Source organism: Pangasianodon hypophthalmus, chromosome 2 (assembly GCF_027358585.1).
Source record: "Pangasianodon hypophthalmus isolate fPanHyp1 chromosome 2, fPanHyp1.pri, whole genome shotgun sequence".
NCBI classification, from domain to species: Eukaryota; Metazoa; Chordata; class Actinopteri; order Siluriformes; family Pangasiidae; genus Pangasianodon; species Pangasianodon hypophthalmus.
Window position 1 is genome coordinate 16,203,590 of NC_069711.1, and position 22,376 is coordinate 16,225,965.

The following is a 22,376-nucleotide window of genomic DNA, read 5'->3' on the forward strand; positions in this document are numbered from 1 at the left end:
TTCCCCAAACTGTTGCCACAAAGTTTGAAGCACACAGTTGTCTGGAATGTCTTTGTATGCTGTAGCATTAATACGTCCCTTCACTGGAACTAAAGGAGCCTAAACCTGTTTCATCATGACAATGCCCCTTTTCAGAAACGAGGTCCAAAACGAGGTCCATAAAGACATGGTTTGCCAAGGTTAGTGTGGAAGCACTCAAGTGGCCTGCACAGAGCCCTGACATAAACCCCACTGAACACCTTTGGGATGAACTGGAATGCCGACTGCACGCCAGGCCTCCTCGTCCAACATCAGTGTCTGACCTCACTAATGTTCTTATGGCTGAATGAGCACAAATCCCCACAGCCATATACCAAAATCTAGTGCAAAGCATTCCCAGAATAGTGGAGGCTGTTATAGCAGCAAAGGGAGGACTAAATCTGTGGTAATGCCCATGGTTTTGGAATGGGCACATAAGGGTGTGACTGTCAGGTGTCCACATACTTTTGGCCATGTAGAGTATGCATGTATTGTTTTGTCATTCTTTTTACACTTTATCTAAGGAAGACACCCATATTTGCATCCATATTCCAAAGCCCTTAGGTCATATTTCCAATTTGTTTCACAGTTAGTAAACCGACTACTGATTTTGCATGGGATGCTCCTTTAAGAAGTGAGTGCACAAGTGCAGGACCTGACATCACTTTAACAACATGATAGGGTGAAATCTAATCCCCAAATACCCAGCAGCCTGAAGGGCCATTCTACACATTGAAACGTGTGAGAAAAACAACAAAACAAAAACACTGTCCTTCTGTTCGCCATTTCACTAAATATAAATACAAAATTTCTTGAACAGACTGCAACTTTCATCCATTTTTCCTCAGAAAATATCTAGTCTCTTCGGAACCCCCATTGGTTATTTGAAACATCATGGTCTATTATTAGCCATGTTGCTTAGCATGGGACACCGAGGGTTCAGTAAACAGATTTCTCTCACTCACCCTCCTCCTCCTTGCACTGCCACAGACACAGTGTGTGTGTATGAATTATATGTAATGGACGACTTGCCTGTTGAAGGCAAAGAACACTGGAAGCAAGATCTCTGGTACGACTCATCAGTGCATGTCCTAATCTTATCAGTTTAATTAATGGTTCTCTCACTCAGTAGTAAATACTGAACTTGAAACAGCAGTGACAGTAATCTCTATTTAACCAGAAGGTTTGTTATGTATTGATTAAAGATTGGTGGTATTTGGAATGGTTTTACTTTGGTAGATATAATTAAAAATGTGCATTAAACTACAGCACATGATCATGCACGAAAAGAAGTTAGAAAATGTGTTGTTAGTAGTTCAGTCTCTGTGCTTTGACATTTAAACAACATGCACTAACATATCACAGATGTGCCCTCTCAAATAACTGCACCAGCTGAGCTTGGGTCTTGCTCTGTATTTTGCCAGATAACCTGTCCCTGCCTTGTTAAAAAGATGACTTCCAGAATGTCTGTAGCTTAATGGAAACCCTTGATTAAGGTGAAACATTAAAGAAGCAGAAGAAGAAGAAAAAACAAATCCTCATCAAGAAGCAGAATGGATCTGAGAGCTAAGCATGGTCTGATGTTGTTGGAACAGTTGAATCGCATGCGTGAAGCCGAGCAGTTAACAGACGTGGTGCTAGTTGCAGAAGGCATCAGCTTCCCATGTCACCGGTCAGTTCTTGCTGCGTTCAGTCCTTATTTCCGGGTCATGTTTACCTGTGGCCTGCGTGAGAGTGCAAACCGCCAGGTGGTACTGAGAGACATGCCAGCTCAGAGCTTAGCCCTCTTGCTGGAATACATGTACAGCTCCAAGCTTCCACTTTCCCCGGATAATGTGCAGGGTATCTCAGTCGCTGCATTCCTCTTGCAGATGGATGATGTCTTTAGCCGCTGCCAGATCTATATGACAGACAACATGGATGCCTCCAACTGCCTGGGGATCTATTACTATGCTCGGGATTTGGGGGCTGAAGAATTAGCAGAGCATGCTCAGCGTTACCTCCGACAGCACTTCACAGAGGTGTGTCTGAGTGAAGAGGTGCTGGATCTGGAAGCCTATCAACTCGGGGCATTGCTAGCTTCAGACGACCTTAATGTTACCCGAGAGGAAACCATTCTTGACGTAGTGCTGCGATGGGTGAAACATTGCTCAGTTGGTGTGGGTCTGGGGGAAGAAAATCGTGTCAGTCAGCTACCAGAGCTCTTACAGAAGGTACGCCTTCCACTGGTGAATGTCAGCTACCTGAAGGAGACACTGCGCCGCAACACAGCACTGCTGGCTAATGCAGAATGTCTACAGATGATGGAGGATGCAATTGAAGCGGCAGGTCTGCATCCAGATGCTCCAGCCCGACGACTGAAGCTACGTTATGGCATGGAAACAACTGATCTACTGCTATGTATTGGCAATGATAATGGAGGAATACGCTCACGCTATGGAAGCTATTCAGACCGCAGCTATTGTTACGCCCCCACCACTGGGCGCACATTTTTCATCACTTCCCCTCGATACAGCGATGCCCTTGGATATGTATACGCTGGGGTTGTCACTGAACACAATGACATTATTGTTGCTGGAGAGCTAGGGCCACGAAGGTTGGCAAGACAAAAGGAGAAGAATGTGGAGATTTTCAAGTAAGGCTCAAGTATAAAAAGTGCTAAAATAATTTAATATATCCTTACACACTCACTGTCCACTTTATTAAGAACACCTGTACCCCTGCTCGTTCATGAAATTATCCAATCAGCCAATCATTGTCAGCAGTTCAGGGAATAAATTCATGCAGATGCAGGTCAAGTGCTTCAGTTAATGTTCAAAACAACCTCAGTGACAATGACTGTGAGCTGACAGGAAGGCTATGGTAACTCTTTACCATACTGTGTTGAGAAGAAGAGCATCTCAGAATGTACAAGGTGTAAAAACCGTGAGGTGGATGAGCTACAACAGCAAAAGACCACAGCAGGTTCCAGTCCTGTCAGCCAAGAAAAGGTTCACTGAAAGTGAACAGCTGTAGATTGGAAAACCGTAGCCTGTTATGTCCTGATGTTTGATGTGAACATTAACTGAAGCTCTTGACCTGTATCTGAGAGATTTTATTCACTGCATTAATTCACTGCCCCTGTTCTAACTTCTCATTTTCCATCCATTTATTATTTATCAAGCATTAATTTATTTTTTTTATGCAGCCAAGGACAAAACAAGATATTTTTTTAAAAATAGCACTATATTATCTCAATCTCCATATCCTTACATTTCTTTTGAGAGTATAGTGCAGAAAAAAATGTTGAATCATATTTTAAATACTTTCCATTTACCTCCTTTTTTTTTTTTTTTTTAGATATAATGAGGAAGCTCAAGGTAGCTGGAAGCACCTGAGTTCAGCAGAATACCGTGACTCATATGCCCTGAGTTCCCTGGGTGATAACCTGTACCTAATAGGAGGTCAGATGATGCTGAAGAATCAGTACCTCATCACCAACAGTGTTGCGCGCTGGTCGTTACAGGGTGGCCCCTGGCGCAGTGCTGCTCCTTTACCAATGCCCTTGGCCTATCACAGTGTAGTCCGGATGAAAAACTGCCTTTATGTGCTTGGGGGGAGGACACCACAGGTTAGAGTAATTCACACTGTTTTAAGGTTTCCCACTCTGACATTGTATAGCTGGTCCTGGAGAGCCCTTTCATTAGCCATTAATTTGATTATAAGTGGGTGTTAGAGTAAAGACAGCACTAAAATGTGCAGGTCCAGGACCACAACAAGGATTCTATAACTTCAACATGAAATCAAATTACACTGAGAGAGAACAATAATTGTGTCGGTCTGTAACCCTACTCTATTTCTGTCCCTGTCTTTTTCTTGCTCTATTTAACGGCACCTGTTGTGACTCGTCTTTGTCAATGACAGACATATCATGTGGATGAGGAGCCTGACCGTATGAGTAACCGCCTACTTGTTTATGACCCAGAGAACAACAAGTGGAATGAGCTCTGTCCTATGAAATACTCCAAATATCGCTGCAGTGCAGTGGCCCTCAATGGGGAGATTTATGTTATAGGTGAGAGGCAAAAAGCTTTAATTTATTTTTAGCAATCTTCTAGGAAGACAGGGTTAACATGGCAACAAACATAAAAGCAACATATTTAGTTAAAATACCACTTATGTGAATGTAATCTTTTTTTCCCCTGTGCTAATTAGGAGTGGTTTAAAACCTAATCTTGTTTGAGCTGTTGTTTTGTTATGTCTGTTATACGAAATGCAAGTAAACACCAATGATAAAAATTCCAGTTAAGAATTAAATTTATAAGAAGTGTCAATATTGTTTGTGATGAAAAATATCCACCTTTTACACAACTTATTTTACAGTTCATTTGTTCACACCCTGGTTCTTGTAGCATCAACACAATAATTTTAGTAAGAGAAGGGGTAGAATTAAACAAAGTATGCCACATTACTTCTTATACACTAAATGAAATGTATCTCTAATTTTTGTCCTTACATAAAGTTCTGCATCTGCCCTGCAGGTGGTATCGGGTGTGAGGGTGTAGATCGTGGACAGTCACGCCGCTGTCTTGATGCGGTAGAAATCTACAACATTGATGGTGATTTCTGGAGGGATGGCCCTCCCTTACCCTGGCCGCTTTTGTCACTGCGAAGCAATGCACCAAATGCTGGGGTAGTGGATGGAAAACTATATGTTTGTGGATATTATAAAGGAGCAGGTAAATATATCATACCATGCTTTGAGGAAGGTGATCTCAACATTCATGTAGCTGTAAAATCTCATTTGTCTCATCTCATATGTCCCTATAAATAGCACTCAGAAATCAATTTAATTTCAGATATATTAAAAAAAAAAAATCACTGTAGTCCTAAATAAATTTAATATAAATATCATGTCTATAACCATAAAATTCTTCTTAGACCGCCATGACATCATCACCAAGGATATCCTGCAGTTGGATCCATGGGAGAATGAGTGGACTGTGGTGGTTAAACAGGCTGTGATGCACGACAGTTATGACGTGTGTCTGGTGGCGAACCTTAACCCTCGAGGACTCATGCCCCCTCCAGCTGACTTGGTGGATGAATAACAAAAACTATCCATGTATGACAAAAGCAAACGCAGTCATAAATTTGACAATTTGCACATTTGAGCATTTCACAAAATTGAGATCTCCACAGCTGTACAGAGTTTGTGTTTTATTCACTTAAGGCTGATTTGCATACATGTGAAATGTTTTGGTACAATATTAGTGTTGATTTATTCTTCTTATACTGATCATAGACTGATGGTCTATTGTGAACTGCATTTTCGAACAGATAATTGTTAGTTTTTTTAGGTATACAACTGTTTTTGATGTGTGAATGTAACAGATTACAGAGAAGCTCACAACATTTACTCCTGTTTCAAGAAGCTAACATTAAGGTGTATTTTTTAAATATTAGCATGCTCTATTAATGAGTTCTTCAGCTGCATTAAATATAAGCATGCTGTATGAATTAATTCTTCAGCTGCATTACAGAGATGTTTTTTTAACAATAGTTTATGCACTGTATGTTCTGTTGCACATCTGACACTGTGACTTATCTAAATATTACTGTAGCCATGTTTGTGCTACCATAGCAATACAAAACAAAGATTTTTCCCCCACTTTGACCTGAGCTCTAATATTGATTGACTACCAACAGAATCCAAAATATTTGGAAAATCATGTAGGAAATAAGTTCCTGAGTACACAGGGAGTACAAAAAAATAAGGACAACAGAAATTCTAAATAGCAAATATATAAACTTATTTTAAAATCATCACGTATAAGATTGAAAGATGTAAATTTTTGCTATTATGTAAGGCAACAGTAAACATGACTGAGTGTCCATGGGAAGCAGAAGAAATGTACTGTGGAACTACAAAGAACTGAAACTTTGCCAGAGTTTTACAGAAAAACAACGAAAACATTCTGAACTAAGTCCTAGTAAAAAGTTTTGCTTTGTGTCTTAAAATGTTACTCATGTAACTCACAGCGCATTAATCAGAGTCACTGATGAAGTCAAAGAGCTGCCAGACACCTCTCTGTCTCTGTATAGTATTGGCTTTTTGCTCAGGCTTCACCGTTTCCCATTCAGCTTCCTGGTATTCCACAATCACCTGCGAGCTGTTACTGCTCTGGGACCATGACCAATGATCCAGATGCTGTCCACATTCACTCATATTCATCAGTTTAGTTGTGCTTTGCTGCTGCAGTGGTAGATGGTTCCCTGAAACAGCTTTGCTGGTTTTCTGGTAGGCACTGACCTCTGATTGAGGCACCCTGTTTTCCTGGTCTTCATCGCGTTGACTATCCTCAGACACATTATTCAAAGCCATCCCTTGATTAGGGCGTCTCTGTGGCAGAATCAAGGCTCTCTTCTTTTTCCTGAAGGTCTGGCATCTCTGTGCTCTCTTAGGCACTTTTCTCTCTATTGGCACCTCAATCCAAGCTGCTGACTTGTTCTTATTCATATTATTCAAAGACTTTACTGGCTCTATATGCACAGGGCCTCCAACAACGCAATTCTTCTTAGAATCCTGTACAAGAGCAGTGACAGCGCTAGTAGCCACTGGGCTTGGAGAACTGGTTGTAACTGAGCGCAGATGGTAAGACTTTTGCCAGCCATTAGGGTCAAACCTCTCAGTTCCTGTGTGCCGCTGCTTCTCAAAAGGATGAGTGCCTATGACCCGGAAAGACGCTCTTCTGCTAAGTTTCTCTGGAGATGTTTTTTTAACAGGACAAATGCTCTGGTCTACTCTTTCCTCTGAGTAATTAAAGGCTTCACTGCACAGCTTCATTCCTTCATAATAACGCTTTTCTTCTGAAACGACACAGAACTGCGCTACCAAACCAGGTGATGTCTGAACAGTGTTGTCAATCATTCGGACAGGGCTGGGATGAGCTCCAGTGGAGTGAGCAGTCATTATTGTGCCAAGCAGAGACATAATCTCTCCAAGCAGACTCTGCTCCTTGCTTTGTTCCAGTTTCAGTGATTCCAAATCCCGCTGGAGGCTGAGCACAATTGAGCTCAAGTCTTTTAGAGCTAATGACATCTGGGCCATGAGAAAACAAACAAGCCTCAGTCAAACTGTACTGATATAAATACAAACTAGTCTGCTTGGTAATTCATGTGCTTTATATTCTATTTATACCACTGTGCTGTTAAATTCTCAAATCTGTAGGTGTTGATTAATTTTCTATTACAGCACAGCTGTGACAATCATGTTGGTTGTAATTCAAACCATAGGTATATATCAATGCGCTCATTCTGATGTCATCTTTTCTATAGTAACAGCTCATTCACAAGGACTTGTATGGCAGATGCACTACAAGCTTCATAATAAAGAGGGTAAAAAAGCATTGTTATTTAACAAATAAAAATGTCTAATTGTTATGGTATTTCACATTTATGGAGGGAGTCCTGGATGTAAGCACTTTGTGGTCATGAAGTTTTCTGTCTACAGAACAGAGGACTTTTCATTTTCTGGTTTCTAGGAAAAATGATCATTTTTTGTCTTATTAATTTCAACAGAGCAAAAAGAGAGGGTGGTGAAAGCACAACTGTTTCCAGCTGTTATAAATGATAACAGGAACTAGCTTGTCTTGGAAACACTGTAAAACATTGAATGTAACTATAAACAGATACAAATCATTAATTCCTTAAGTTAAAAACTGTAACTGTGGGCAAATCACTGTGGTATAACAAGAATAAAACCCTTAATCAAATAATTCACTTATGGTGGTAATAGCCCTCCACTTTGTGCCGCACACCCCTTTATGGATTATATTTTATAACAGCATGAATTCCTTACTTGTTTTAATTTAGGTTTGATGTAGAGGTACACACTTGTGGCAAAAAAAATTGCAATTACAAAAATTATTATTTGTAATAAAAGACAACCGACATATTGACAAGCAATCTAATGCTTTCTGATTTACTTTTATGTAGCAGATAAAACTATTCTCTTTTTAATATTTTAAAATATATAATATAAGACTACGCCTCCAACCCAAATCCTTTCTGATTTGTAAGATCAACTTCTGCAGAAAATTAGCAAGAATAAATGATAAATAATTACATCATTTGAACAGCTTAGGAACTTTTTTTTATACAAACACTAACTTAGGCTACTACTGGAAACAGTGCTTACCAAGTGAGCTCAAGTAAAGCTAGTTATGCTATCACTGACGTTTGTCTACAATTTAACTAAAATGTTCTGAGCAGCAATTGCTGACAAATGTGCTAAGCTCTCTGAAGAAGTTGCTTGGTTCAGTAATTCTAAAATAATGCCAAAACTTGCACTGGAGAATAGTATGAATTCGTTTCTTCCAGAGCAAAATAATATTTAACTAAAAATGAGCCCCTACATGTAAGGAACACAGGATCCTTTTACTATCATTCTAAATAAATGATAAGTATATCTCAGCTTTTGTTTCAGGTTTTGTTTACCTTCACCTCATTGTCTTCCATCTCTCTATGCATCTGGTTCATCAGCAGTTCAGTCTGACTTGCTATGTTCTCCTTTATGGTGGCAAAATTATCCTGAACTGTAATGCAAAAGATATTGACAAAAAAAGCAATGATGTACAAGGAAAATTAAAAAAAACAACAACAAAAAATAATAAGTAGATCTCGACACCAGTGGCATCGATGCTTCCACCTAGTTCTTCTTATTTAGCCAGAAAATGGCCTTTAGCTTCCTCAACATGGTGTAAGTAACATCTCTGTATGACAAACAGGGAGGAAGCTATTGAAGAAAAACTATTTCTGACATTTCACCTTGCTGTGACCTTCACCCTGTATGAATCAATTCCAAAATCTATCTATCAAGCTCATCTGCTGGTTTTAATGATAATTATATATAAATAATTATACACATATACAATCAACAAACATTCAACTGCTTGTTCTTGACATATTGCGCTACGAGAATCCTGAATGGATGGACAAGTCAAAAACAAACAATAACAAAAACTGTTCAGTTATTTTCTACATTTTCACCCTCTGCAGGACAAAAGACATCCAGGGTCCTAATGTGTTGCATTAGCAAAAGAGTGCAACTTTAATCCATGGTATTAATATACAGACATACATTAAGCCATAACGTTAAAACTACTGACAGGTGAGGTGAATAACACTGATTAATGATTACAAAGGCATCTGTCAAGGGATGGGATATATTAGGCAGCAAGTGAACAGTCAGTTCTCAAAGTTGATGTGTTGGAAGCAGGAAAAATGGGCAAACATAAGGATCTGAGCGACTTTGACAATGGCCAAATTGTGATGGCTAGACGACTTGGTCAGAGCAGAAAACAGCAGGTCTTGTGGGGTGTTCCTGGTATGCAGTGTTTAGTACCTACCAAAAGTGGTCCAAGGAAGGAAAACTGGTGAACCCGCGGCAGGGTCACGAGTGCCCAAGGCTCACTGATGCACATGTGCAGTGAAGGGTAGCCCATCTGGTCTGATCCCACAGAAGAGCTACTGTAGCACAAATTGCTGAACAAGTTAATGCTGGCTATGATAGAAAGGTGTCAGAACACACAGTGCATCACAGCTTGCTGCGTATGGGGCTGTGTAGCCACAGACCTGTCAGAGTGCCAGTGCTGACCCTGTCCACCGCCGAAAGCACGTACAATGGGCACGTGAGCATCAGAGCTGGACCACAGAGCAATCGAAGAAGGTGGGCCTGGTCTGATGAATCACGTTTTTTTTTTATATCATGGATGGCCGGGTGACTGTGCGTCACTTACCTGGGGAAGAGATGCCACCAGGATGCACTATAGGAAGAAGGCAAGCCTGCAGAGGCAGTGTGATGCTCTGGGCAATGTTCTACTGGGAAACTTTGGGTCCTGGCATTCATGTGGATGTTACTTTGACACGTACAACCTACCTAAACTTTGTTGCAGACCACGTACACCTCTTTCGGCAGGATTATGCTCCCTGCCACACTGCAAATATTGTTCAGGAATGGTTTGAGAAACATGACAAAGAGTTCAAGGTGTTGATTTGGCCTCCAAATTCCCCGGATCTCAATCCGATCGGCATCTGTGGGATGTGTTGGACAAGCAAGTCCGATCCATGGAGGCAACACCTCGCAACTTACAGGACTTAAAGGATCTGCTGCTAACGTCTTGGTGCCAGATACCACAGCACACCTTCAGAGGCCTTGTGGAGTCCATGCCTCAATGGGTCAGAGCTGTTTTGGCACGAGGGGGACATACGCAATATTAGGCAGGCGGTTTTAATGTTATGGCTGATCTGTGTATAAAACACAGAGGAAATATTAAATGACAATAATATTTACTTGTCTTTCTAAAATTATCCATTCCTTCAGCCACAGCTGCTCTGGTTATGTCACAACTTCCATCAATGCAGTTTAGAAAAGTCTTTTTGATCTGAAACAGACAAACAACCATAGATAACTAAACTATACAGAAAATAATGTAATTAAAATTAAGACCTGCATAGGCAGTACTTCTGCCTTTATCACTTACATTTTCCAGACTTTCTTGCAACTGCCGGACTCCAATGAGAATTTCACTGAACAAATCAGCAGAAATTTACTTTAAAATCATGAATTACAGCACATGCTTTAAATATTTACATTACAAAAACTACAGAATTAAACGTGGATGGCATTTTACATCTTTTATACCACGTGAAATTTTCACACTGTGTTTTCACAACATATTAAATCGCCTGCTTCCTTAGACACACCCAATTTTCTTTTTTTTTTTTTCAATGAGCATAAGGAATAGATATAAATAGGTGTACTTACATCTCTTTGGCTTTTCTCTTCTCCTCTTCAAATCTGTCTAATATACCCATGGCTCTACCACCTGAAATGTTGGTTACTTTGCTATCACCAAACAGCATAGGCTTGGAGTGATAGCTGGTTGACACCTTCGTTTCATTTATCTGTCAAGATTGAGGTAAAATAAATGCAAAACACTGCACAGCCTTTCAACAAGATCAGTTTTACAAAAGATTTTATATTTACATTTCAGCTTTGCTAATGTGGCTTTCACTTTTAACCACAAATGGAAATTTTTGCATAAAAAAATACAAACAGCAAACTCCATAGGCAAAGTGATAAAATTAGAATCTGAAAGAATTTATAATCTAAAAGATATGCCTTATCATTCCTTGACCAAGTGCAAGTGTACACTCACTGTCCATTTTATTAGGAACACCTGTACATTCATGCAGTTATCTAATCAGACACATAATTTCACACACTACAGCCTCTAAAGTTTACACATATTGGTGCGAAATACAAAAAACAGTAAGTGAGCGACAGTTCTGTGGGTGGAAATGCCTTGTTGCTAAGAGAGGTCAGAGAAAAATGTCCAGATTGGTTCGAGCTGCCAGGAAAGTAACTCAATCACTCTGTACAACTGTGATGAGCAGAAAAGCGTCTCAGCATGCACAGTACTTCAAACCTTGAAATTGACAGGAGTGGAACCTGATGTAGTATTCTGCTGTTTTAGCCCATCCACCTCAAGGTTTGATGTGTTGTGTGGTCTGAGATGCTTTTCAGCTCACCATGGTTGTAAAGAGTGCTTACTTGAGTTACTATAGACTTCCTATCAGCTCAAACCAGTCTGGTCTTTCTCCTCTGATCTCTCTCATCAACGAGGTATTTCAGCCCGAGGACCCTCCGCTCACAAGATGTTTTTGTTTTTCACATCATTCTGTGTAAACTCTAGAGACTGTTTGTGTGTGAAATTCCCAGGAGATCAGCAGTTTCTGAAATACTCAAACTAGCCCATCTGGTACCAACCACCATGCCACCATCAAAGTCACAGAGATCACACCTTTTCCCTATTCTGATGTTTGATGTGAACATTAACTGACGCTCTTGACCTGTATCTGCATGATTTTATGAATTGTGCTGCTGCCACATGATTGTCTGATCAGATAACTGCATGAATGTGCAGGCGCACTGGTGTTCCTAATAAAGTGGACATTGAGTGTATACTGCAGTAAGAAAATCTGAAGTACAACAGTATAATAACTTGGCACGGTGGTGCAGCGGGTAACGTTGCCACCTCACAGCTTCAGGGCTTGATCCTGAGCTTGGGTTAGAGTCTGCATGCAGGGTGTGAATGAATTCAACAGTATAATAAGCAATTCTAGCATCATTACAGAGAAGAACTTCCTCGCAATTGTATAGATTAATAAATAAATTGATTCACTTTATGAAAAGATGAGTAGAATGCTTGCACCACATTGGACCTTAATCCAGTACCTTCTACAGAGAAAGACACAGATCATAGATATTAAACTGTACCTCCTGTGAGGCCTGTTGAGAGCCTCTGGACTGTCCACTTATCTCCTGGGAAAAGCTTTGAGAATTTTCAGGCCAGGTTTGAGATCCGAACAGAAACTGGGAGTCAGGCAGGCTGGAGTAGTCACAGGTGGCACCTCCCTTACCTGGTTTTGCACCCCTGTGATATAAGGCAACGGATTAATAGTCTGTTTAATATGTCTGAGTTACTACCCATAATACTCAAGCTGTGGATGTAAAATTCAGACTTACACAGAGTTCACTGGAATACTCAAAATATCCTTTACATTCCAAATGTTAGGCTTCATGCTTCTGTGTTCCTGTACAATTACTACAAACAATACAGTGAATATGCGACAGTTATCGTTACACATCGGCTAAACTAGTTAGCATTACATTACTAACATTAGCAGTCTAGCGTTAGCTACACGGCGCTCGTTAGCTACAGCTCAGTTTACTCGCTATTTGTCCAGTTTATATAACCTAGTTAGTTTGCTATTTAATCCGCCAGTGCTTGCTTTACCTCCCGTGCTTACTAATTCAGTATCTGGCCACACAATACCATTAGACTGTTCTGAAAACTCAGTCAGGGTGTGTGTAAAACAACCGCTGTTTAATGGCAGCAGCTTGTGAGGGTCTGCGACACCTGAAGTAACTTGAAGTGAGCGCCCTGTGCGCACGCGACCCCAGCTGACTGAACTGTGTGGGTTTAATGTTAGTGCATGCTGAGAATGATAGGTCCATGTAGTGTAGAAGAATTTTCCTTATGAGTATGATTTAAGTATGATTATTATATAATCCATCCAGTCCAATCAAGAGTTAAAGTACTCAGAAATTATATGAGATTTAGTACATTTAGTACATTTTACTCATGAAGAGAGTGACTTTTATGAAATGACTTGTAAAATCACTTGTATGATTTTACAAGAATATTTCTGTATGAGAATATTTCTCTATGTGAATCAAGAAACCTAAGACAAACTGATGTGACCTTGCAGGTGGCCTGTGCTTGTGGGAAATCAATAGGCACACAGGTCTCATTCATAAACTGTATCTTTTTCAGTCCAGATTTGCTTTGTCATTTCTCATGGGAAAGTGCTTCTTCTCTACCAGAATACTGAAGTGCATTGTTAAGGTTGTGATGAACGTTAACTGTTAACATTTAAAAATAAATAAATAAACTGACTGACTTCACGCCACAATTAAAATCAAGCTAGAGGGCCAATGAAATAATTGTGGTGAGAGTTTAAGGGCGTGATTAAAAGAAAATATGAGAAAACTCCACCTAATGAGATCATTGTTTTTAGAACTGTATAAAAGCACGAGCCATGACTCTGTAAATCAGATGATGATTGTCTCGGCTTTGTGGGTTGATTCAACAAAGTCTGATTTTTTGGCATCCAAAACCCTTTGACTTAGAAAAGTCTTTTTTATTCTGAACTGAGAAAATTTTCCGCAACAGTAGCACTTTTCATCCTGACGATGCTTTTTCCGTATCTCAAATTCAAAATTTAAAACACTGTATATTTAATAATTCACAAAGTGAGTGAAACCATTTATGTACATAACCTACACTCACAGAGCACTTTATTAGGAACACTATACTAACACTGCGTATGGCCTCCCTTTGCTCTCAAAACAGTCTCAATTCTCCATGGCATAGATTCCACAAAATGTTGGAAACATTACTTTGAGATTCTGGTCCATGTTGACATGATTGCATCAGGCAATTCCTGTAGATTTTTCAGGTGGCCAGTTTTGGTGAGCTTGTACCCATGATAGTGTCTGTCTTGGATGACAGAAGTGGAACCCGACGTGGTCTTCTGCTGTTGTAGCCCATCCGCCTCAAGTTTCAATAATTGAATTGAAAGGGTACACCTTATATAAGATTTAAATGAAGCATAGCTCCTCTGAAAGCTGCATTGTGAACAAAGCATCCATGCCACCACCAGACTCTGCAACAGTGTTTTCCCTGAGACAGTCAGATTACTCAACACCTTGCTGCCTGGGCTAGTCAAAGCCCTAACCCAGTATGACTCAATACCACTGCACACCTGCACTTTACAGTGCTGCACAAAGTGCACACCTGGACCCTAGACACTTTCTATTTATAAGACTTTTTTTTTGCTGCTAACATTGCTGCTACATTTATTGCTGCAACACTACCCAGTAATTTACAGCCCACTGCTGCATGCTCCTGGAGAAATGACATTTCATTTCGATGCATACTAGCTATATAGAGGAATGACAATAAAAACCCACTTGATTTGTTATTTAGGTGCAAGTTCCTAAAAGGATAAGACCTGACCAGGGAGGGGAGAAGGTCTATATTGCTCAATTTCTCTGGTCATGGGAGTTTGATTGTAGGAAAAATCATACATAACCAGAGGTGAATAAAACTATTGGCTGTTAAAATTCCTAGTTTCAATTTATATTAAAATTTCAATTCATTATTTCATTTAAATTAATTTTATATATATATATGTGTGTGTGTGTGTGTGTGTATGTATGTATGTATAATTCCTGTGTATATTTTTTGTACTGCACTGCTGCCACAAGATTGGCTGATTAGATAACTGCATGAATGTGTACGTGTATCAGTGTTCCCAATAAAGTGGATGGTGAGTGTATATAAATGCAATTACATACTACATAGGGTTGCAGGGAGCCTGGAGCCTATCCCAGGGGAATTGGGGCACAAGGCAGGGGACACTCTGGATGGGGTGCCAATTCATCACAGGGCACAATCACACACACTCTGGACAATTTAGAAATACCAGTCAGTCTACAACATGTCTTTGGAGTGGGGGAGTAAACCCCCAAAGCACGGGGAGAACACGCAAGTTCTACGCCCACAAGGCAGAGGCAGGACTCAAACCCCTAAGCCTGGAGGTGTGAGGCAAAAGTGCTAACCACTAAGCCACCATTACATATTGTTATTATGTCTCACACTTAAAAAAAAAAATGAGTTGATGCATAAGAATTTTTATTGATCATTTTCAGACATGGACAGATATGGGTAAAACATTTGGCTCTCCTCTTGTCTCTGCTCTCCTGCTGTAAACAAATAGTACTCCAGCTGCCAGAATTCCTTCTCCAGGCTCTCTTTCTCTCTCCATCTCTGCCATCATCTCTCAGTCCTCAAAGCATTTCAGGGAAGCCTGAAGAGCAGTGTTACTCCCCTCCACCTCTCCCTCCATTGGCTTGTCTTGCTCAGTAAATTCTACAGTCTCAGACTGACTTCATCTTTGCTTCTCTGGCTTCTGTCTCTCTCTGCTGCAGCTCTTTCTGTCTTTCATTCTGGAGCTGTTGTCTCTCCTCATTTATCTGAACCATGGCTTGTCCCAGTTTCTCAGCAATTTTCATTAAAACCTCAATTAATGCCAGTTGAATGCTTTCTTTCTCTTCCTTTCTTTTATAGCTCTTTGCATCTTCTTGCCTCTTTTTCCTTCTCAAGTTCTCACATCATCTTGGCCATCTCTTCCTTTTCCTCTTGCATTTTTTCCATCACACTGTTTATCTCTATCAGCTTCTGCAGCCACATACTTAAATCCTCTCTCTAGACAGCCTCCAGCTCTCGTTTTTCTCTCTAGTTCAACACATTTCTTCCTCTTGTTCTCCAGCTCAGCCTTCTCTCTATCCTGCTGCTCTCTCTCTAAAACAAACATGGCTTCCATCTGCCCTACCTTCCTCACCAATTTATCCCTGTCTTCCATTTTCTTTGCCATGTCTCTCTCATTTATCTGAGCCTGGGTTTGTTCCAAACTCTCAACCGTTCTCAATAAATCCTCAATTAGTGCTAACTGAGCACTTTCTGTCTCCCTCGTTCCTTCTTAAATTCATTTACAGCTCTCTGCATTTCTATTCGCAGATTATTCTCCTGCTGTTTCTCCACCGTTCTGAGATATCCTGTCCTTCTCAAGCTCTCTGACCTTTTTTGCCATCTCTTCCGTTTCCATTTACATTTTTTCTAGCATGCGGTCTTCCTCCAGCAGCTTCTGCAGCAGCTTACTGGAGTCCTCTCTGCAGAAGGCCTCCGTCCCTTGCTTTTCTCTTTCTAGTTCAGCACCCTGAATACAGCCACCCTGCCTTAATCACCAGTTTGTCCCCAACTTCCATACTCTTTTCCTCTGTCATGTCTCTCAGTCTTATATTCCTTTCTTTCTCTTGCTATGTCCTGCATGCTTACCTTCTCAGACTTCTTCAGATTCCACATTCAAATTCCTTTTCGAAGGTTTGCAGCATCTTTGTGCTTAACTTTCTCTTTCCAGCCATTTCTTCATGAAATTATTCTGTGTAAAGTGTTTGAGTAGAGTGAGTAGCTAAAGGAGCTCAATAACTGTGACAGTGTGAGAGTTATACGTATGCTGCGTCCCAATTCGCCTACTATCCGTCCTAAATAGCATCCAAGATTAGAATTAGTGTGTCCCAAATCGTAGTGTGTTGAAATGAGTATCCGGAAGGTCTACTATGTGTGGATCCGTGGACACTTTTTCATCATCTTAATGCACTAGAGTGTGCACTGGTCACGTGACCGCACTCTCTCAAGGAGAGCCTGTGTCATTGCCAAAACAGGAATTGTTTGCACTTTACAACGTTATAAGCGTTAAAAAGAGCTCTTCAGTAATTTTCAACCAGCTGGGCGTGGGCTACCTCGGTGCTCTCTCCTGGGCTTACCGTCTCGCCTCACTCTCATTGTAAACAAACACCGGTGGACCAGGACTTAGCAGTAGCTTCCACTGCTAGTGCTAGTTTGAATATGTGTATACAGTCATTAGATAGTGTGTACACTGCCAGCTTGTAACACCATGACCGCGTGAGCGCGCGCGCTCTCTATGCCAAATGCAAAGTTACCGGCTGAACGTTGCTAGGCGACAGTGAGCTATAATACTTTCTCATACTAACAAAACACACCCTTATACTTAATAAACATAGGTTTAATAAACATATTCAACCTTTATTCTTTTTTTATGGTTTTTTTTTTTACTGTTTAGTGTATGATATTGTTTATTATTCATTTAGTTCAGCATTTGTTACTTTTATTTAGCCTATTGATTACTCAGTGTTGTTTATTTTGTACTTTTACCACAACTTTTTTTATTGTATTATTTCTCACACATATTTTAATTTTGTATATTTTCAATGCTTTTCCCTATTTTTATCATGTATTTGTTTGTTTAGACTGCGTGAATAGAATACACTTCCTGTCATACTGAACATTTACTGCTATATCAGAGGTTGTGACTATTCTGCAAAAATGAATAAATGCTAAATAAATATACACAAATGCCAATTGTATTTTTTTGTCTGACTATTTTAACCCACTAACTTGAAGATTAGATAAAAAAAAAAAAAAAAGACCTGGTCTTTTTTCCAGTCTTCAGCTTTCCAGTTTTGGTGAGTCTATGCCCATGATAGTCTCAGATTCTTGTTCTTGGCTGACAGGAGTGGAACCTGATGTACTTTCTGCTGTTTTAGCTCATCCACCACAAGGTTTGATGTGTTGTGTGGTCTGAGATGCTTTTCTGCTCACCACGGTTGTAAAGAGTGCTTACTTGAGTTACTATACACTTCCTGTCCACTCAGACCAGTCTGGTCATTCTCCTCTGATCTCTCTCATCAACAAGGAGTTTCAGCCCGAGGACCCTCCGCTCACAAGATGTTTTGCCACCATCAAAGTCACAGAGATCACACCTTTTCTTCATTCTGGTGTTTGATGTGAATATTAACTGAAGCTCTTGATCTGTATCTGCATGATTTTATGCATTGTGCTGCTGCCACATGATTGGCTGATCAGATAACTATGAATGTATATATAAAGAAAAAACAATATATAGGGAATAGTGAATGGGTGAACGAGTGAGCCATTTCGGACACAACTAATATATTCAACTACTTGTTTCCATGGCAATGTGTGTTTATGGTGAGAGCGGGCTAAAGTCCCGGATGTTGTTAATGCCTAGCGACGCCCCTGGTAACATCAACCAAAAACCGCATGTTAATGTTTCTGTACGGACTTTTCCAACATATCTGAGGATCCTTTCAAATGAATGTCGTAGCACAATGGATACTACACTAGGAGATGATCTGCTGGATCTCAGAGCCTCTGAGCTGGTTAGGAGTGTGTTAGACCCTCAGTGCTCGGTGACTCGCGCGCCAGAACCGGACAGCAAACAGCTCGGGTTTGAGATCAGGAACATCGACTGGGTCGCTTGCAAAGACTTTACAGTCAGTGGAGGAAAAACCCAGATCGAGGAGTACATGAGCACCTGGGAGGTGGAGCCGAGGTGGCTGTTCAGCGTGGAGTTCGTGCAGGAAAGTGAGCTGGAGTTTGAGAAGCAGTTCCACTACAGGGCGCTGTGGAGCATGCCGACCCGCCGGCGCCCTGTAGCTCACAGCACAGCGTGTGTTTCCTTCACCATCAGCCTCTCCAAAAGCAAACCGCCCACGACTCCTGTGCTCGTCACATTTCAGCTAGAATCCAGCCAGACGGTGCATACTCCGGGAAAAACCCGATTCCGCGAGAAATGGCTGAAGGACGTGATAGAGAGCAAGGCACTGCTTATGGATACCATCACTTTTTAAACTAATATAAACACTTCATCATTTGCATTTAATTCGATTGCATTGTGCTTCAAACTCTGCATTGTGCATGTTATAAAATCTATTTATATAAATACAAATACAAAGCTCTTTGCTTTCTCAAATGTAGAAAGCTTTCCTGCATTAATATTACTGTGCTACTGTGTCTGCACTTAACTTTCAGTAACAAAGTAGAATTCAGTGATTGCTGTCTGTATCCATCTCCATCCTGCTTCAGTGACTCTCTCTCACACACACACACACACACATCTTGAATTTCTCACTAGAAGTGTCTGTAAATCGTTATACTGTCTCAAACAACCATTGCTGATAAAATTAACTATAGCTGCACTTTGGTCACTGTATGTAGTTAAAACTATTATAGAATCATGAATAGCCAAAGGCGAAAAGTAAGACTTAAGCTCTATTCTAGCCTAATTTTCACCCATGGGCCCTCAATATACACTCACTGGGCACTTTATTAGGAACTAATTCATGCAATTATCTAATCAGCCAATCCTGTGGCAGCAGTGCAGTGCATAAAATCATGCAGATACGGGTCAGCAACTTCATGTAATGTTCACATCAGCCATCAGAATGGGGGAAAAATGTGATCTCAGTGATTCTGACCATGGCATGATTGTTGGTGACAGACAGGCTGGTTTGAGTATTTCTATAACTGCTGATCTCATGGTATTTTCACACACAACAGTCTCTAGAGTTTATTCAGTTTTCTTGGCACACTTTGGGCCTGTTAATACCAATCACTCATCTCTTTGTTGCTGACCATGTGCATCCCTTCACTGCCACAATTTACCCATCTTCTAATGGCTACTTCCAGCATGATAATGCACCATGTCACAAAGCAAAAGTCATCTCAATCTGGTTTCATGAACATGACAATGAGTTCAGTGTTCTTCAGTGGCCTTCTCAGTCACTGGATATGAATCTAGTAGAACACCTTTGGGATGTGGTAGAACAGGAGATTTGTAACATGAAAGTGCACCTGCAAAATATGCAGGAATTGCGTGATGCAGTCGTGTCAACATGGACCAGAATCTCAAAGTAATGTTTCCAATATCTTGTGGATCCATGCCACAAAGAATTGAGGCTGTTTTGAGAGTAAAGGGAGGCTCTACCTATTATTAGTGTAGTGTTCCTAATAAAGTGCTCTGTGAATGTAATCTTTGTTATTCATATGCACCATTGTATACACTATTTTAGTGAGGTGTCCATATTCGGTGATCATAGCCTATAACTTTCAACATGAAGAAATCCTCCTAACAAAATATAAAGAAAACAAAATGGGTTTATAGGTGCACTTTTTTTACTCTGTGCACAGCGGCATTGTTCACTTTGAACAGAATCACCAAGCAGTTTTGTTTATGGCGAATGCTGTATAGGGTGTAGGTGTAAAAATGAAGTTATAACAAAGAATTTCTGGTTGCACCATTCACATTATGCAAATTATTTGTTTGTAGCTCACACTTCTGAGGTGACACCAGCATATAAAACAGCACTCGATCCAGCACATACTTTTATTTAGTGTTGTTTTTTTATCCTTAATGAAGCCAAGAGATACTAAATCAAGGTCATGAAATTGTAATGTGTATGTGGGATGTAGGCTTTTTTTTTTTAAATCCCACTTTAAATTCACTATTTTGAGATAAAATAATGCCACTGTTTTTGTTACTTAAGTATGCTCTCCTGTAAAGAAATTATGCACACAGTTTAAATGATAAGCTGACCGAGCACTCCTTAATGAAAGTAACTGTTTTTCATAATTTTATCCATAAAAACTCTAGATAAGCAATGTCTCAGATTAAAACGGAGTGGAGGATGGTGGGTGAAAACATTACAATACTATTAATTAAAAATAGTCTCCAGAACACAAAGGCACCCTAGTGGACAAAAAAAAAAAAAATCACATAATTTATGTATTTAATATTGGCCTTGAACTGCATTTCCTAGTTTTTCCTAGTGTATTTACAGCACTAAACTGCAGAGAGATGCGGGTATCGTGGTTGCATCAAACTATTAGACAGCTGCACTGGAATTAATACTGCTCCTCTCTCAAGCCGATATGACACAAGAAAAATGCACTAAAGTCCATTTAAGGTCAGAATCACACCTACCTGAGACGAGCCCTTGTTTTAAGCAAACTCTTGTGTAACAGTCGTAATAGAGCTGTAGTTGGGTCTGAAGTCTGAATATGTGCACAGTGTCTGTATTAACTCCTCACTAAGCACGTAACTCAACACTGAACAGAATGTTAATGTAAATTTCTAAATATTTTAAAAACTGTATATCTTTTTTTTATGTAGAATATTTAAAATGACCACAAAAATCAAATAAATTAAACAATTTAGGTATTTATTCAAAATGAAAATAATTTTGAAAGTGCAATATTACATCACTGTTGTGGCAAAAGACAAGACAGGATATAGGTTTATATGTAGCCTTTTGTAATATTCTTTAAAACAAATAAAGTTTGAAGAAATGGGGAAACAAAGACTCAATTTTTTAATGAATGGTCACTGAACTGCTGATTTAGTTGTGCTCCTGTATGTCCGAGTAACTCACAGTAAGGCAGGCTGAGCAGACAGACAGGCCCTCGTTGGCTGATTAAAAATATTGATCAAATATTGATCAAACAATGTGTTTCAACTGCATCTGATTTCAGTGTTGAAACAAGGTTAGGTTTTTTTAACCATTCTCTTCTCTTCTCAACCAAACCTGATGGAAATCCAGCATTGATTCAACACAGAAAATGGGTTTATGATGTAGAACAAGTGCTTCCACAAACCAGAGGTGGAAAGTTAGCTATACTAAAGGGAATTACTTATTTACTTATACTTCCATGTTAGAAAAAACATTACTTACTTCTCACATTTTCATTTAAGCCCTCCATGTACATGTTACAGTATGTTCATATATTATATATTTTGCTTGGCTAGCAATCAGTTGCATTTCAGTGCACTTTATTTATTAAATATATTTAAAACATCCTACCAAATACATAGGCTACTATTTTGTTTGTATGGATCCCACTACCATAATCTTTGCACAATCTATTAATTTCACTGCCTATTTACTCATTCTTCATTAATATTAATCAACCAAATTTTTATTTATTTATATAGAGCTTTTAATAATGGACATTGTCACAAAAAGCTTTATGCTTAACAGAAATCCAGATTTAGATTTAAATTTGTCCCTGTTGAGCAAGTCAGAGATGACGCCGGCAAGGAAAAACTCTTTGAGACAACAGAAGAAGAAATCTTGAGAGGAACCAGACTCAAAAGGGGAATTCATCCTCTTGTGTTTGACACCGGATCGTGTGATTATGAGTCATTACTCCTCCACAGCTGTATACTATTACTTTATTAAAAAAAAAAAAAAAAAAAGTAATCTCATGGAAAACAAATTTAAATGGGCTTTGTGGTTGGATTTCACA

At 39.7% G+C, this 22,376-nt stretch overlaps 3 protein-coding genes across 7 annotated transcripts; 2 read left to right on the plus strand and 1 right to left on the minus strand.

The window, feature by feature from the left end:
* Positions 1-932: 932 nt before the first annotated feature.
* kbtbd12 (kelch repeat and BTB (POZ) domain containing 12) lies at positions 933-5,674 on the plus strand. The gene is made up of 6 exons (XM_026928817.3): positions 933-1,087; positions 1,443-2,653; positions 3,358-3,628; positions 3,922-4,072; positions 4,539-4,736; positions 4,939-5,674. Exons 2-6 carry the CDS (start codon positions 1,572-1,574, stop codon positions 5,106-5,108), a joined length of 1,872 nt encoding a protein of 623 aa, XP_026784618.3. The 5' UTR covers positions 933-1,087; positions 1,443-1,571; the 3' UTR covers positions 5,109-5,674.
* Positions 5,203-17,218, minus strand: iho1 (interactor of HORMAD1 1). Of its 5 annotated transcripts, none has more exons than XM_034300121.2 (8): positions 16,527-17,218; positions 12,590-12,668; positions 12,341-12,497; positions 10,826-10,965; positions 10,542-10,587; positions 10,352-10,442; positions 8,497-8,594; positions 5,203-7,099 (listed from the first exon to the last, which is right to left on the minus strand). In XM_034300121.2, exons 2-8 carry the CDS (start codon positions 12,643-12,645, stop codon positions 6,044-6,046), a joined length of 1,644 nt encoding a protein of 547 aa, XP_034156012.1. In that variant the 5' UTR covers positions 12,646-12,668; positions 16,527-17,218; the 3' UTR covers positions 5,203-6,043. The 5 variants fall into 5 exon arrangements, with proteins under 5 accessions (XP_034156012.1, XP_026784656.2, XP_026784640.2 ...); XM_026928855.3 differs by lacking the exon at positions 16,527-17,218 and adding an exon at positions 12,945-16,239; XM_026928839.3 differs by lacking the exon at positions 16,527-17,218 and adding an exon at positions 12,861-16,239.
* A 936-nt stretch (positions 17,219-18,154) lies between these two features.
* Positions 18,155-19,140, plus strand: akap14 (A-kinase anchoring protein 14). Its single transcript, XM_026927266.3, has one exon. The coding sequence runs from the start codon at positions 18,242-18,244 to the stop codon at positions 18,920-18,922; it is 681 nt and encodes a 226-aa protein (XP_026783067.3). The 5' UTR covers positions 18,155-18,241; the 3' UTR covers positions 18,923-19,140.
* Positions 19,141-22,376: the final 3,236 nt, after the last annotated feature.

Bases quoted from the DNA above. Each gene is read 5' to 3' on its own strand.
- akap14 (XM_026927266.3), top strand. From the start codon at position 18,242: ATGGCAATGTGTGTTTATGGTGAGAGCGGGCTAAAGTCCCGGATGTTG.
- iho1 (XM_026928830.3), bottom strand. From the start codon at position 12,711: ATGTGTAACGATAACTGTCGCATATTCACTGTATTGTTTGTAGTAATT. The intron at 10,443-10,541 runs GTAAGTGATAAA...TGTCTGTTTCAG, and splicing joins TGCAAGAAAGTCTGGAAAAT to ATCAAAAAGACTTTTCTAAA. The intron at 7,100-8,496 runs GTAAACAAAACC...CTCATGGCCCAG, and splicing joins TGGAAGACAATGAGGTGAAG to ATGTCATTAGCTCTAAAAGA.
- kbtbd12 (XM_026928817.3), top strand. From the start codon at position 1,572: ATGGATCTGAGAGCTAAGCATGGTCTGATGTTGTTGGAACAGTTGAAT. The intron at 2,654-3,357 runs GTAAGGCTCAAG...TTTTTTTTTTAG, and splicing joins AAGAATGTGGAGATTTTCAA to ATATAATGAGGAAGCTCAAG. The intron at 3,629-3,921 runs GTTAGAGTAATT...TGTCAATGACAG, and splicing joins TTGGGGGGAGGACACCACAG to ACATATCATGTGGATGAGGA.